The sequence below is a fragment of the Psittacula echo genome (assembly GCF_963264785.1).
Source record: "Psittacula echo genome assembly, chromosome: 13".
Classification (NCBI taxonomy): Eukaryota; Metazoa; Chordata; class Aves; order Psittaciformes; family Psittacidae; genus Psittacula; species Psittacula echo.
In genome coordinates this window covers 7,340,565-7,357,923 of record NC_137749.1, presented here as the reverse complement: position 1 = coordinate 7,357,923, position 17,359 = coordinate 7,340,565, and the positions used below count along the sequence as shown (strand labels likewise).

Here is a 17,359-nt window from a genome sequence, read left to right as displayed (position 1 = left end):
CTGTCAGGACAGGGAAGAAACTGAAGATCTCTCCCCAGCCTTCAATATATATCCCAGTTAAAGAAAAAAACAATGAGGGAAAAATACAAGTGATGAAATTGAGTAAAGACCACTGACCCACAGGGAACCTTCCTCACATTCAGGATGTGTAGTGACCAGTTTTATCACTAACCTAAATAACTTACCCTCTCCAGACTAGCTTTTTTCGGTGCAGTTTAACACAGAGAAAACCATTTTGGGATTGAGCAGAGATTACAACAGGGTATTCCACTGAGCCACACAATTAAGTATTTTAAATCTTATAATGCTTTGAGACAATGGACAACGTTCTCTAAGCCAACACCACCCACAAAGTTGATGCACTCAATCCCTTTTCCTTGTTCTCTTTTGTTTACCTGCTATTAAGGCCAACAAAACATATTGTTCATCTTTTTTTTTCTATAATAGCATTCAGAGTTGCTGCTGCTCCCCTTACACTCCGTGGTTTTGGGTGCAGGTTTCTGCAAGAGCACATTGAGATAGGAGATCAAACAAGAGTGTGAACCCTGTTTCCCCCCTCCCTCCCCAATGAACCTACCGCAGCACCCAGCACAACACACTGTGCTCTGGCAGCCCTCAGAAATGAGCTATTTTAACACCTTCTCTTGTTATAAAACCCCAGCACTGCCAATTCTCACTGTCCAAGACTCTCAGAGAATTAAAGAAAAATCAAAAGCAAATCCCCCAAGGGGCCCCACACTTAACCGCTGCTCATCAGATAAGTAGCCCTGATTCTAATCAACAATCTGCTTTAATCATCTTTTTCTTGGGTTTGGTAAAGGGGAAAGAGAATTAAAACAAGGCAATGGATTATAAGGAAAGAGAGCCATGAGAGCAAATAACAATGCGAAAACAGCTGAGACAGACAAGCAAACACCTTGCCCTATTACACAAAGAAAGCTACAGCATATCTATGACACAACTGCTGCAGGACAGTCTTAATCAAAAAGGTCCAGAAAAAAGACCAGATACTCTCCAAATCCTTTGCCTTTCCTCTTCAGCAGGATGTAATCCTTTCCAGGCTGGTGAATTCAAGATGGATTTAGGACAACTCTTCATTTTAACATGCAAGACCAGTGACAGTGAGGTTATCCTACCCCAAAAGCTAGGGAGCACTGGGAATTTCGGGGGCTGCATTTGCGTAACAACAGTGTCTTTCTAGTTAGAGAGCTGTTCCACCACCACCCTGAGCTGAGTTGAGGGCTATGGCAGGGAAGATTAAAAACGTGAGCAAAAATCACACAGCAGTCATATGCTCCATCCCCCAAGGGGCTCGCAAGGGCTCGTGGTGTAGGCTGGCTGTGCTTCCCCTGCAGCTGGGAGGTATGGAAATCACCATCATCCCATCGTGCTCCAGCTGCAGAGACAAAGGGGCACCACTGCCGGGATGGGAGCCCCTCAGCAGCCCTCTGCCATGGCCACTGGTTCAGGCAGACAAATTCAGCCAGAGAGAGCCCTTTGTGCTGACTTACAGCTGTGGAGAGGAGCAAAAACTTATCAGACTTTCTGTCCTAATTAAAAGCAGAGGTCATCTAAGAAGAAACAAACTTTCAAAAAGAGGAACTTCAAAAGGAAAATGTGTTGTAAGGAAGTTCACAGACTTCAGTATTTGTAAAGCTGAAGCATGTAGTTTATTTATGTTCGTACTTCGGCTCACGCTTTTCATGGGACATTTCAAAAACCCTCAAGAGCTCCCACAGATCTGGGATAATACGTGCACTAATTGCTCCAAAGCATTTGAGTTCATGGGTTATGGGGCAGCTTCTGGAGTGAAGGGACCAGCTGCCCGGTTGGTTTACAGCAACCTGGCTACATTGCACACAGCACTCAGAGCAGCTCTTCATTTCTTCAGTGAACTCAGCTTACCCACATGAATTCAAGCATGGGGATAGTTCTTGTAAAATTAAGCTTAAAAGCTGTTTAGGAACACATGAAAAGAAAACCAGCAGAAGTTAAGTGCTTTGGATTGACACCCACCATTATATTCCTGGCTCTCTGAAATTCCTGCTGTCTTAAGAGGGAGAACTTCAAAATTCTTTATGTTTATATTACATATTATTATTTACCTATTTTATTTTAATCCTTTTTGCTGTCATTGCTCTTGCAGGCCACATCACTTCATTATAGTCCCTTTTTCTTTTCTCTAAGTATCTGCCTTCAAAGAAGACAGAGTATTGTTCTACCTCAAGGAGACCTATCTGCTATTCTTTTTCTTGTCCAAAAGAAAAAGACAATTATAGTCCCTCTTTTATACTTGGCATCAAGGCAAAATGAGATTGATACTTATTTTGGAATTATTACTTCCCTGTTCATAAATCTTATCCAGAATGTCTTGCTCATGTTGCCAGCTCACAGGCACACTACTGTAGGAAATACATATTAAATTAACTTTTATCATTTAACTTTGGCTCCAGCTCAAGGATTTTTAGATTCTTAACAAGAGCCCTGTTTCCAATATTGATTTTTGGCAAGGAAAAATGCCAATTTATCAAAGGTCCTAAAATACAATGAATTTTCCAGTCCAGCTAAGAAATGTTACCTTCCTACCTACAGAGGAGAGATTCTTCATTAGTGGAGAAACCCCATTAGTTACAATTCAGGTTTGCCTCTCATCAACGATCCTGCTTCCACACCCACGAGCTGAAGCACACTCAATTCCCAACCAATACAGCAATAATTTTGTTGATCTTCAGGTAGAAATGTATCCTTTTCAGGACAGCAGTTACTCTATTGCAATCTCAAAGACAGCAAGGTACCCCAGGGTCTTGGACCATGCTCCACGTAGGAAACGGCACTGACTTAAGCTCTGTACACGAAAGATGCTGTTGAAGGTGCTTTTCCAAGACTGTCAATTTGGTCCCCAGCCTAAGAGCACAAAAGCATACTTGAAGCACAGAGCAGATCAGGGGAATGCTGCTGGCATGATCTTCAGCAGGCTTCTGTAACCATTGCACTGAGACAGAGAACCTGCCTGTGCACGCACCAAGGACTTCTGGCATGGGAACAGCCTCCTTAGCGAGGACCATCTGCTTCAGTGTTTCATAGAACTGCGCTGAGCTGGCACAGAACTAAAACAAGCCATAAGAAGAGCTTTGTAGGGTATACAAGGGTATATAAACCTGCTAAGAGTCAACAGTTCCTAGGCTGATGATTACCCACTGCTTTGCAGTCATTCATATCTGTCCTGCTTCCCCCTGAGCTCGTTGCACTGGACACTACCTCCACGCTGTAAATCAGGTGAATTACAGCTCAGCACTTGCTGTCCTGGCAAGTGTGCTCATGGGTATGAGCTAAAAAGACGCAAGTGGCAGTCACGGGCAGGTGTTTTGGGCGACAGCCCACTGTACAGCAACAGCAAGCACACAGCACAGGACAGGAGTCCTGGGAGGCTGTAAAGATCATCATTAGCAATTGGAAAGCCAGTCCTAAAAATCAACAATATAATTTGAGAGAAACACAAAGGAAGGAGCAGACCAGGGTGAAGGCAGAGGCTCAGGGTGCTCACTGCTTGCCTGTACCACCTCATTGGGAAGGTGTTAATCACTCTCAGGCTACATCACCGAGCAGAAGGCAGAGAGCACTAAGTTGATTCTGGATGACCCAAATGTTTCTGCAAGCCTTATGGTGCTTTGCACGTTCCTCTCTATTCGTGAGCTGCTGTCTGAGTTATCCGAGACACTGGTTTCCGGCGCTCAACAAGGAAGATGTAAAATCAACAGAATTTGATGAGCTGCCAGGGATTTGACTAGGCTGCAAAGACTTTGATATTTTACAGAAGCTCAGAATAAAAATCAGCTGCTGCTGTTGCCAAGTGTGTGTTACTGTTTTTATTAAAAAAATAATCTTCCAAGAACAAATAAACCCAAACAAAGACATCTCATCCTGCTGTACTTTTGTTCCAAGGTACAGGTTGCTTCACTGACTTATCCATCTGCCATATGCTTTCAAGTTTATTCTTTTATTCATTCCTACGTTTTAGCCCCTTCCATTTCAGCAGAGGAACAGCTGCACAGATGCTCTATAAATAAACTACATAATTTATTGGAAGAGGTTTTTTGCTTATTTTTTTTAGCTACCACATATTCCCAGTTCTATCCTGGTCTGTGCTCTCTACAAAACTGAGCTGAGTTCAACTGCAGCTTGGGTTTGTCTATACAATGTGCTCACACTTATGAACAACTGCAACTTTTCAGCCACTAACAACAAACTGCATGTACAGGTTCTATGTTCATTGTAATTACTTTCTAACTTTGTTAGGTCCTAAATTGACTTCACTATCAGAAATGCATTTGAAAAACGCTCCACAGGATGGGTATGTATCAGTGATCTATAGAAACCTCAACATATGGCTACTTTCTAATTCTCTGTGTATTTGTAGGCAGATTGGTGCATTTTCAGGTAGACAGGCCTCACCCTGTTACCATAAAGAAAATCTGTTTTGCCTGCTCAGAGGACAGCCTGACCTTTCTGACTAAAATCACTAATCTCATTTGTGTGTGCAGGAAGTGCGACAATTGGCTGGAGTACTTTATCACACGTATGTAACCATCAAGTCATAAAGGGAGTAAGATACTAACCTTCATAAACAAACTAGCATCTATTTCTCTGCACAGCGGAATTATACATTTAATAAGATAAGGATATGAAACATATGCTGCTGATGAGATAAGGAGCTTGCAGAAACAGCACAGGCTTTGATATGTCTCATGTTATCCAAGTAAAAGTAAACGCCACTCAAAACTTTATTTTGGGAGATAGGTTTATAAGAAATGTTGTCGGTGATATCTGCAGATACTGTGAAACAATGCGCCAAGTCACTGTTAACACTAGTTCTGAGGCTACAATGCAAATCTAGGTGCAGCTGAAGTTAACCAGAGGTTATATGGTAACTTCAATCAGACCAGAATTTCATGGAGTTATTTCAAGCATGGTCTTTATTTAAGCACTTAACATTCCATGGGAAGCCTGAAGTCAGTGAAGTTGCTGGAATATTCAGTGCTCAGGAATTATTATTTAGACATTTGAATTTACTTTTCTTTTTAACTCTAGCTCCAGTGGCTGTACCTTATATATGAGCAATTTGCCAAGGTTTTCAATAGTAGCCTGGCTGTACAGACAGGCCTTGCCTGCCTTCTCTCTGCAGCCCAGCTGGGTGAGCTGGACTTTCTAACTAAGATCTTTCATACAAGATTACTCCTACAGGGTTTAAGTCCTCTTTTTATAAATGCACATTTCCTTTAAATATACATTTTCTACAAATGCTTCTGAAGCAAACATCTCTGCAAGGAGGGCTGAAGTGAGTGGATGGTGAAGCGTGCAGATTCGAAATGGGCTAATTAAAAAGGAACAGGCACAGAATAGTTTGTGGTATTTAAACAGCTGCTTATGAAACCCAGTACAAGAACTTTGCCGAGTAACGATATATATCATCACTCCACAAGTGACAGTCTTCCACACCACAAGCCCTGCACAGATATCAAGAGGAGCACTCAGTGCAAGAACAGTGTCTCCATCATGCCTCCTGCTAGCGCGATTTTCTATCATGCTTTCACCATGTCTGGCAAACAACCTATTTGATGTAAACACGGGTAGAGCCAAAATACTGACTTAGCGTTTCATATACAGCTGCTTTCAAGAGAAAAAGAAAAGCGTTACAAGACATTATGGACAACCCCTGGTTTGGGGCCACTTGTCTTGAACTGGTGGGTTTGAACACCTCCCTGCCACCTGGGAGAATCAACTTCCAATGCAGGTTTGGGCCAGCAAGGTCTGGCAGTGCTGGAAGTGAAAGTGTCTGCCTTATGCTAAATCAATTTAGAGCGGCATCGGTCTTAAGGGAAATGGTCAGCTTCAACAGCTGGTACATGGTGAGGCAGAAGGCAGTTTAATAGGCAAAATGACAACCCATAAGGAAAAGCAACCCCAGCTCACACTGCTCATGATCTCAAAATGCTGCCTTAGCACACAGAAAGCTCTTATCTCCCTTGAGAAGTTATGGGTTGGCTGAAGAAAAGAACCTTGTCCCCACACATGCACAGAGAAGAAGCTAGATATTTTCTCCAAATCATTTCTCTGAGAGACAAAAGTAAATTTCTTAACAGCCAGCAATGGAAGAAAACAGCCCTATGATTTATCGACCTTGGCACTGCAAAAAAAATTCTTTGGCCTTTTTCCATTCAGATTTTGCAACCAATGTTATAGCCAGTGGGAAATTGTTTAATTCCCAAACCATGCCCTCAGCCACGAAGTCTGTGAAGATGATTCATTATTATTTATGTGGTGCCATAAGCATGCATGGCATTTTACAGACAAACAGAAGATACAGCATCTGCCTTTAGAAACTTAGGTGAATCCAACTGTGCATATGTATGGGAGGCAGCGCTCAACTGGTCCGAGAACAAACATTCCTTATCACTCAATGAATTAAGCAACGATACTCACCTGGCATGCTGAAAAGATTTAGACAGGAGGATACTTAGGAGACGTGTCATTGCTGTCTAAAAATTTGTGACACTATTTCATTAAAAGCATAAGACTTTTCAAGTCATATGTTATTCTGTAATGGCTTTATGATTCAAATGTAGTCTTGTATTATGAATTTCTGACAGCATGTGTGATAGGCTGCGACAACGGCACTATGACGTAAGACCATAAATTCTGCACTGCCAAGTAATTTTTCTCTGTGCACATGGCACTGGGTAGGAGCTCACAGGTTCCATCACACAACTCTGAACATAGGACAAATATTGAAAGAAAAATCATTCATGTGATTATCACCAAAAGCATACCAGGTCTCCACATCAACTTTCTGCAGTATATAAAATCCAGCCTTGTTCTGCTCTATGAAAAGTGAGCAGTTATAGCTCTAGGTAAGAAACAGAGTTTGGAACCATCCATGTAGGAGGCCAAACTTTATCACATCAGAGGTGGTGAAATGGCAACTGTCAGTAAGAGCAGGCAGGAATTGTAGCTGGACTGAGACATTCTCGTTCAGACTTGCATATCAGGTTAGCATACGCCTTCATCTACAGTCTTTCCACTAGCAAGGAGGGTACACATGACTTACTGCCTGAACAACCAGGGTATGATACTACACACCATACATTGGTTATGAGAATCAGATATAATGTGATTCCAGGAATTTCCATGTTGACATTACTAAGCCACTCACACCCTCTCCTATTTCCTTATTAATATATAAAATAAGGTCTACATGCCTGCCTTTGGGACAGCTGAGCAGCAAAGGTACTCAAAACACACACAAAATTATACCACCTCTATGTGAACAAATGTCATTATTGCACATACAAATAAGGTACATGTGAACAGAAATGGGCAATTAAACATCACAGTGATAGTGCATACTCATGCAGACATGTCCTGGCCCAGTAACACCAGCCGTAGGACACTGGTACCTATGGCACTCCTGTAAAGAAAACACCAGCGACACCCTTCTCTGAAAACAAGGGAGCTTGTTTTCTAAGTCACAGCTTATAAATAAGAGAATATTGACCTTTTTTTGTTCACACTGGTGAGGGTCACAGTTCTCAAAACGCAGTAAATTTGATCCTTGTATTTAATGCACAAATGAAAACCTGTATGGTGCAGGGAAGAGAGGAGGGAAGCATCTTCCTCCAATGTTGAAAACTCTCCCTACTCTTAATTCTAAGGAGGTGACATGTAGCTAAACTCCACTATGAAACAACAAAAACCCCTCTCTAGAAGTATAAAACTGAAGAAGCCCCCAGACTCTCTTCACGTGCTCTCGCAGATCAGGGCTGTCCCCTGCCAGGTGCCTGACGGTCCTGTGCTCTAACCCTAGTTTTTATGTTCCACGTTTCTTTCGTGTCAGTGGATATGCAACAGGTAGTGTAAACCTCTGCAATCAACATCAACAGAAGTGAAAGAATTAGCTGTAAAATGACTTACGGAGTAGCCTCTTCCTGAAAGCGACTGAGCAGAACTCTGTGGGAGGAAACAATATGCCACAGTAAGTAATGCAAGAGATTCTGTGTAATGTAAGATAAGAATCATTTTGCGATTCCCTCCCCCAGCCCAGTATTCCTTAGGGGAAAACTTTACAACCAGAAAACCTCAAATGATCTTCTGACATTCTGCGTGCTGCCACAAGAGTAACAGCAAAAGCATTTACAGGTGAGGGCTTCGGGGCTGTATCAACCAAGGGTTTCATAAGCTAGAGCAGGGCTTTGACAGCACCTTCCAACTAAGGTGAAAACTAAGTGTGGGATATGTCTTCACAGCAGCAGAGTACATGTTCTGAACAGTCCTCCTTCAGCTTCCAAGGAACAGCACGCATGTGTAAGGATGCTCTCCTGAATCAGGGCTGCACATTTTGCCTCATCAACTCCAACTTTCAATCATGTAACCATATATCCCACTTTCATTCCCCTGTATGAATTCATGAGCCTCCAGCTTTCATCACTGCAGTATTACCATATGACAACTCTATCTGGAACAACAATAGCAGCAAAGCTCTGATTTATCATCTCTCAGAGCTTTAATAAGCATTCTGTCCCTTTTGAATAAGTTAAATTACATTGTTTACTCCTGCTCTTCATTTCAGCTCCTCCTGCTCCTTTCTCTACCACATCCTTACCTCTTTCACATGCTGCCAAATCATTTGGTTCTTTTCCTTTTCATTACACCATCTCCAGTCACTTGGATCCCTTTCCCCTCTCTCAGACCCAAGGGCTGTTGAGCGGCTGTTTTCTGCTGCCAATGGCTTTCTCAAAGCAGCTAAATGAATTCCACCTCTATCTCCAGCTGCTGCTATTTGCTTTGTTTTCAGAAATTAAAAAGAAGCCAGGAACAGTGGTGGCATATGACACCACATGACCCAACAAGTACTCTGCAGGCCAATTTCCAAGTGTGATTTATAATCATGATGCCCTTGCTATGTGATTTTACTAAACAAGATTCAGGGAGCCTTAGCAGTCCTGTTTCCAAGACTGATGTTCTAGAGGGTACCAAAGCCTGAACAAAACCAAGGAATTGTCGGAGGCTCGTCTTGACGATTATCTGTCTTTTTGTAGCAGCGCCAGAAGTTGTTGTGTTACTAAATCAGCACAACAGCACAAAATCCTCAAAGATTGATGCAAACTGATGGCAGGCTACTGCAAATACTTGTAATTTTCCACCGGTAAGATAACAGCTCCTTTGTACTACCAGTTTGCAAAGCTTTTGATCAGAAGATACCTAGATAAATGCTGAAACCTTTCCAGACTCCTGCTTTCAGTGAAAGATGTGATTGTCTTGCTGGTCTGCCCGTGCATGCTCTGTGCCACTGTCTTGCAACTGCCCTGGGCATCAGAGAGGCGATTTGCCAGCCAAGTGCCCAAGGAGGAGAGTTTCCAAAGTGAACAGGAGACAACAGCAAAGCCCTACAATTAAGTGAGTGTAACCATAAACCCTGTCAGCAGCTGGCACAGCAACCAGGGTGCAGCAGAAGGAAAGCTGGGGCACAGCTCTTCATGGACCTTACACACAGGTCTGCAGTCAGTGTGTGGCTGGGTGACAGTCCCCATCCCTGGCATGCAGAACCCGCACCTCTGTCCTGCTGTACTCAAGAGACCTCAGTTCTGCAGGGAAAGAACAGCTTCCACAGGGTGTCTGAGATAGCAATAACAAACCGGTGACAGCATTTAACTTCCCACCTTTTCCATATTGCATATTGATTTGGCCTCTGCCTTCAAACACTACAAAAAAGTAGTTATTTATAAGCCTCTTTAATGTAAACTGCACAGAAATAAAGCCACAGACTGGTGAAATAAAGGGCAGTAGCATTTATCTGGTTTTGAGAAACTAAGACAAATCTATGCCTCCCTCTAAATACTTCTTAAAAAACCCCCAAACAACTCATGGAATTCAGCCTTGTATAGAAAAAAAGGTTAATAACAATATCCTGCTATCTACACAAGTATGCTGAACAGCTGAACACAATCATCTGTTCTGACACTTTGGATAGCTTGATCAAGCAGTTCACCTAAAGTACACAGAGAAATGAGGAGAAGGCGAATTACCTGCTTGGAAAGGCAGGAAAGGAGAAAGGGTGGCAGTTCTCTTCCCCCATCAACTCAGATTTAACAAAGATTGACAACGTCTAACAAATTGGAAATAATAATCAAAACCAGAAACAAGAGGTTTCATTAGAAGCTGCTCTCCCGGGAAACAGCGTCTCAGAGCATTCTCACTGTAACAGTTATTTTCAGTCTTCGAGTCTTGTGCACGCCCAAAATATTCACCCAAAATATTTTTCTGGGATGGAGCAGAGCCTTGGATAACACACTCAAACACGCTAACAACAGCCCTGCTTTTCATAGATAACTTTCAGGCATCCCAAGCTGTCCAAGAACCCCAGGAATCTCCAGACCACTGGTTTAAGACCACTGAGTAGAAAACAATAAAAGCAGTTGTTGAATAAAGTGTTACATCAGAAATAATTAAAACTGAATGGCAATTTACTCTGGCATTTCTCACATCTAAGAACTTCTTCCTGCCTGTACAAATATTAACAATAGATTTCCTGGAAATCAGGGGGGAAAAGGGGACTTCCCCCCCTCTCCTCCCGAATTTTTATTGCATGCACGAAGTTAGTAACTGGTGAATACTTGGATTTAACTCATAAAATCCTTTCTAACAATTAGGTTTATGTGCAGCCATGTCCCACACTCTCCAGAGCCGTTAGCATGCGTTTTTCTGCACATCTAGCAAATTGCTATTGCTTTCTTGGTTAGCTGGGAACACTGCGGGCTCTTCAGGAGGATCCACACCAACTGCCACATGGAGAAACTTCGAAAGCCCCAGCTAATATGAGCTATGAGTGCCAGAGCAAAACAGTTTGCGTGCAACTGTGATGGATGTTCCTAAAGAAAAAATCTTTGGGGGTTGATATAAACATAGCTCAATCCATATGTCTCTATATCAAGATCAAATAATGAGAAAAGTAATCAATCGTGGCTGCAAATACAAGAAATCTTAGTGGAAGTTTAACTTGGCATCTACCCAAAGTTTAAGAAACCTCCTCTGACTATGAATGAGTGCTTGTCTGGCAAGAGCAGTTACTAGGGCAGATCTTCAGCTGGAATGACTTACGGAGGCTCTTACCTATGGGATAGGAGCACTTACATGGAGGGCTGTTGTAAAATTCTTCTCAAAATAGTCAACTTTGGCCAAGTTTTTGCTTGTCTGAAGGTACCTCAAGCTGTAGGGCATAATGGTCACTGTGGTACCCAGCAAGCCACACACATGTTAGTGCTGCACTGACCAGCACAGCATCTGCCTAGTAGCTTTAGTTCACCCAAGAGCAAAACCCAAACTAGCTCTTACTGTGTCAACCCAGACACCAAGCAGGCTCAGTTCTGGCCCTCCAAAGAAGAAAGCAGCCAAACACACCATTCAAAGACTGAGGGTCCTGACCCCGCCTAGCCAACTCTATAGCCAGATGTAGAACAGCTGCCACATCAGGCCTTTCCAAAACCTTCACATCTACAAACCCCAACACTGTAGAAGTGAGATAAGTGAGAGCCACATGTCCATGAACCCACGTGCTGCCCACTCAGAAGCAGCAGGGCCAGTGGGCAGGGGCTGAAGTTGCTGCAGCAGACATCCATGCCAAGCTTACAGACACCGATCCCGCTGGCTGCAGCTGCCACTTGAAGTGATCCTCAGCAGATCCCTGGGGAGGGCACAGACCCTCCTGCCTGGCTTAAGCACCAGCTTTTGCGCCTCCCTTGCCTCTTTCAGCACTGGGTTTCTAAGGGCGACTGTTACTTGTTAGGGGCAAAATGAGTGTGGTCTGTGCATTTAACGATGCGTAAGTGGAACTACAGTGCTAGATGGCATTTGTGCATAAAGATAAATGGCTCATAATACTTTGCAGATGATGTGCTCTTTTACAACTAAAGATTTTTCGTTCCTTTTAAGCCCAAGGTTAAAAACAAAACCAGACAGCACAGACAAGACATTTCAGTTATGTCACAGAGTGAATTATTTCTACCCCGGGATAGCTCTCGTGTTAATTACACTGGATATAAAAAATACACCTTTCTGGCAGCGAAGACAAAATCTCACTGTTGAAAGACTCTACTATCCCCTACCCCGACGTCCTTGAGAGTTTGAGTTACACCGCAGTCCGCAATAGTATTTAAAAGTTTTCTTCCTTTATCCCTGATAAACACTGTAATTACGATTGAGGAAAGAAAACCATACAGGTTTTCCAAAGATCTAGTCTATTAAATTGTCAGGAAAATTTATTCCCCTTGTACAAATAAAAGCATGGCTTTCCATGGTTCTCATGATGCAGAAGAAATCAAGACACCCTCTGTTCAGTTTCTTAAACTAGAGAGACAGTAGGAAGGGCTTTAAAATCCAGTAATAATCAAAGTAATAGCCAATTCCCCACTCTCAATGGTTCAGTCAGGTTTCAACTTGGATCCTCTGTATCTCTGATATATGAAGTAACTGTAAGGGGATTAGATGAAAGGAGGTGACGCAGCATGACAACAGAATTAGCTCTTGCTTTTAGTATACGCTCCCCTCCTCGTTAGCTAAAAGACCTAAATTCACATATTCCAGACATGTCAAGAGTTCATTCCAGCTTTTCTGAAATGTGCCATTTCTGCTGGCTCAAAGCAAAAATGCATCAAGTGACCCCAAATCAGCTGCTGACACAGCCAGTTTCAGCAAGCAGCTACTCCTGCATGGGCACAGGACCATCCCCCAGAAGAGCCTCCCAGCACTGCTGTCAACACCACCCCCATGGTAATGTGGAAACTGAGGCAGAGAAAGTCTGAGACATGCCCAGTGTCACCTGAGGAAACCCCAGCAGAGGAAGGAACTGTGGCAGACTTCCCAGCTCCTACTTAGTGCCAAATCATAGGCCTAAACTACCATATGGCCTGATGCTGCAATCCTGATTTGGTTGACAAGCACTCAGCAGAGTTCAGCAATAATAGAGAACTAATCTGCAGTTATGTTTTATAGCATTTGTTCACAGATGAAAACTCACCTCAGCTGTACCTGTCTCCCACTATTTCTCAGTTACTCCAATCCTACAGCCAGATAGGACTGAGGCACAAGGAAGCATGCATATTTACCCATCCACTAGGTCATTTATAGAACATTCAACAACAGAATACCAGGTCATATTTAAATACTGAAGAAATCTAGTATTCCCTTTCCAAGCAAGTCCCTTATACAACATCAAGTGTCTTGGAATGAGAGGAGTAAGCGGGAAGGAGGGTAAAAAGGGCCAAGGGCAGAAGATATTCCAGACCTTAACACTGAGTCTCTTAACACAATTAATTTCCACAGTCACACGCCTGTCTGTTAATACAATGAGTTCAATTGACTTGGCAAAGGTCACAGAGTGCACCTGATGTTCAGTTAGATTAGAAGCCAGGACCTGACAAGATAATCACAATACATGATGAATGATTTTGGATGTCATGCAAAACTTTAATACGTTCCTTCTTTAATTCACTTATTATTTGGATAAACAAAGGAGGTTATGCTTCGAAATACTGCAAAACCAGTTAAGTAAGACAGCAAACTACACAAGGTCTAGACATCTTTAACTGGCTTGATAAGCTACAGAACAGCTTCCAACCAAGACACTTTGATTCCTACAGCTGATGGCCATAGACAGGGGAAGAAAAGATGGAATGAGTGAACTGCATCCAGCAACCCAGGAACAACATGAAAAGACCTCACATTTCCCAAAGATAGGGAACATGCATAAGTGCTGCTCCTGTTCAAACCATCACCCCTCAGACAACTTCACAAAACCTTCTCCAGACTTCCTTTCTTCCTAGCTATGCTTCACTACCTGAAGTTTCATACAAGTCTTAACTTCTGCTGCAGCAGTTTTCATGCAACCTTCTGCTATTTTGAGGGCCACAAACATAAAAGTAGATAGAATGCTAGAGGGACATGAATTTTTTGCTTCCAGAAGAATGTGACTTGAAAGGTTTCAGAATCCTTGCATGTATATTCAAAGCAGTTTCCCAAGACTCATAGTTTGAGGAGGGGGTCTTAAAACTATCCTCTTGCTGCTTTTATTTCACTAAGCCCTGCAATGCTCTTCAAACTGCAGATGAGATTCTAGTGTGTTATACATGGGGAATAGAGACAGCATGTCTCACAAAGAGTTTATTGCCCACATGTTGCTCTCTCCTAGGCTTTCCAAAAATCTCCTTCAACACACTCGGTAACATCCCTGACTATTGCACTGGCCTGAGACATGCCAAGCTCTGCTGTCCCGCCACCACCCTGCCCAAAGCCAAGATCAAGCATCCCACATGTGCCAAAGTTTGCAAAGTAGATAAATATGGAGCTTGTGGTATATCTGTGGTCCAGTTCTCACTTCAGAGGCTCATTTGATCATGGCAAGGTACTTCAGCCTGAGGCACACACAACAGACCTGCAGCTTTGTATCCTGCTGCTGCTTTAATCCTTTTGCCCCAGGAGGGGAAGCATAATACAGAAAGTAGGAGGGAAGGGAGAGATAGTGCCTGTGATGACACACAAAGAAAAACAGATCACTGTGAACTGTTTGAATTAGAAATCACAGAAGTTATTTTGCATTCATCTACCAGAGAGAGAATTTTATATCTAGTCTATACAATATGCTAAACACTTATCAAAGAACATTTAGAGAGAGGAAAATCTCCATGTTTCCTTAAAGACTGCTTTTCGTTTATTATGGTTAAAGAAAAAACAAACAAACATATGAGGATAGAAGATGATGGAAAATTAGAGAAGATAGCCTGGGGGATGGGGGACAAGTAGAAAAAGCTCTGAACAACTTAGTAGCAGCACTTGCTGCTTTTACGCACAGTTGAAGCCAATCCCTTGAAAAGGAGAGTTTTGACTCTTAAGTGGCCAGCACCTCTTGCAACATATTTCCTAATCAGTGAGTATTTATGGTCGATATTTTATATTTCCAATTTCCCCCTAAGGGCTCGTGAGAAAGCAGCACACCTGCCAACCTTTTCAGCTGGGCCAATAATTGCCAATTTGCTCTTTGCCTTAGTATATCACTCAATTTAGCCCTGGCTGTGCCCTGCATACATCCTCATTCATCTCTGTGCCCCCATGACAATTAGAGTGTTAGCTTCAGCTAACTAGGGCAACTATTCTACTAGGGTTGGAAGACAATTATTAGTCTATTTTCCCATCTTGTGGCAACAAAATTGAGAATCCATGACAATTACATTCAGCAATTCTGCACTCTGCCGCCTGCTCCCCCTCCATGCCCCCACCTTCCGAATATTTCAAATTATCACAGCTCTACTACCACATTCAAATCTTCCATGTTCACAGGGAGTGAGGCTTCTATTTAAATGATAATGAGGGACGATCCATTCAATTTAGTGAGGGAGAAAATCCATTAAAAAGCAGGCAGTTCTTAAGCTGATGGGTCAAGAAAAAGATAAAACCCTTTTTTTCAAGCCATTATACAAGGCTCTGTGTGGATTTTTGGACTGTTCAGGACATCAGAAAAGATTAGGTCAATTATGGAACATGGGGAAAAACCAAAACAAAATGCCCAAGCCTTCTACTTTTACTTGGGTCAACACAACAAAATAGCAATATGGCTTATCTGGCTCTTAATTCTCTGGCAACTTCCAATTACCTCACTATGAAAGACAGCAGAGGAAAATCCCATTTTGGAAAAAGGCTGTTGACTCTGTGTTGGTTGTAGAAGACCTGAGAGTACATGCGTAGGAGGGATGTCAGCTTTATAGTAGGTTTTAAGGGAATTTTACATTGACACTGGGAACATAAAGGACCGTCAAATTCCCACCCTCTCTCCCCACACCACACTGTCTGCTGTGCAGACCTGGGCTAAAACTTCTTTAGTTTTCTGCTCTGAAGCTGCATCATCCCAAAGAAGAGACCTGCCTCAACAAATCAAACCTCTGCAGCCAGAGATGATTTCACTAGATCATAATAAGCATTTTTTTCCCCAATGACCCATAATAAATGGCACTCAGTGTAATGTCTGTGAAGACATACTACACAAGACAGACAACTGCTGTCTTACTATGAAGTTGTAGCACTCTCTCCCCACAGAAGTTTCATTGTGGCAAAGAAATAGCAAAATGCTCTGGGTTTTGTTGTGGACAGACCGATGTCTCTGTGTGTGCTTGTGCAAGACATAATCAATCATTTGCTTCAGTTTTCTTTAGAGTGCAATTATTTCATGACAGACCAGGCCACCTCTTGACTTCATGGTCCATTAGAGACTAATGACATGCATTAATGTAAATAAAGAACAACTTGCTGGCATCCCATTGAACAGGTCACCTCAAGAAACAAATCACACAGAGGAGCTAAGCTGTTCATAATAGTGCCTTCTAAATGGAGACCAACAATGAAGCCAAAGGGAGGACTCCAGTGCTCCTGAGGTGGCAAAACTGAACACTACAGCCAACACTTTCATACACACACATTTCCCACCACACCTGCTGTGTGCCGCCATACAGCAGCCAAACCTGCCACCTCCTGCCTCATTTACTCCATTGTTCACCCAAGCTAATGGGGAAAGAGATGGGAGGGAAAGCCAGCATGAAAAACAGTCCTGAAGGCCAAATGCACCAAGAAACAGCAGGAGAGCTCCTCGGGGGAGAGCAAGAAACAGCCCAGGTGCCTCCTGCCACAGAGCATCCGTCTGCAAGGGCAACCGCAGCCCAACCATGCACTACAGCCTCAAATTGTAACTGCTGCCACAAGGAAAAACCATCCCTGCCTCCCCTTTATGCCCTTACCGTGGCTTTTTAATCCTCAGTACCACATGTACAGGGTTGCCTCACTTCAGCTGCACACAGAGTGCTGCGTATCCTCAGAGCCACGCGGAGACCAGACATGACTGGACAGAAATTCTGCAGGAATCAACACTCAGTAGCATGTCCTCGTCTTCTCACCCCTTCCCTGCTCCCTCTATGAAAGGAGAAGCCTGCTGCCTTATTCCTGTGCACACAAATGGGAAAAACCATCTGACTGCACCCGCGGGACTTTCGAAGACTTTCTGACAGTCACTAAATAAACTACAGAACATTTACTAGTACGTGAGGAAGCGTTATACGTAATTAAAGCTAAATTGCACTCATCAAATAATGAAAGAAGAGCATTCTGTGAATCATGAACCTTACTTTTCAAACTGTTTAATTACTAATTCGAAAAATTCTCATTTGCAATGGGTCGCCAGGTCATGGGAGCAGCTTCAGCAAAGCTCTGAAGTGTGCCCCAGCCTTCAGGCACTGCCTATATGTCCCCGTTGACTAAAAAAGAATGGAGT

General features: G+C 42.9%; 1 protein-coding gene across 1 annotated transcript in view; it reads right to left on the bottom strand.

The window, feature by feature from the left end:
* The window catches only part of FBRSL1 (fibrosin like 1), a gene marked incomplete at its 5' end in the record, with an annotated part of 531,620 nt that overhangs the window by 276,948 nt on the left and 237,313 nt on the right, over window positions 1-17,359 (bottom strand). Inside the window, one exon of the mRNA XM_080629043.1 lies at window positions 7,969-8,004. Within this exon, the coding sequence (XP_080485169.1) occupies window positions 7,969-8,004 (36 nt within the window). The remainder of the gene's footprint in view (window positions 1-7,968; window positions 8,005-17,359) is intronic.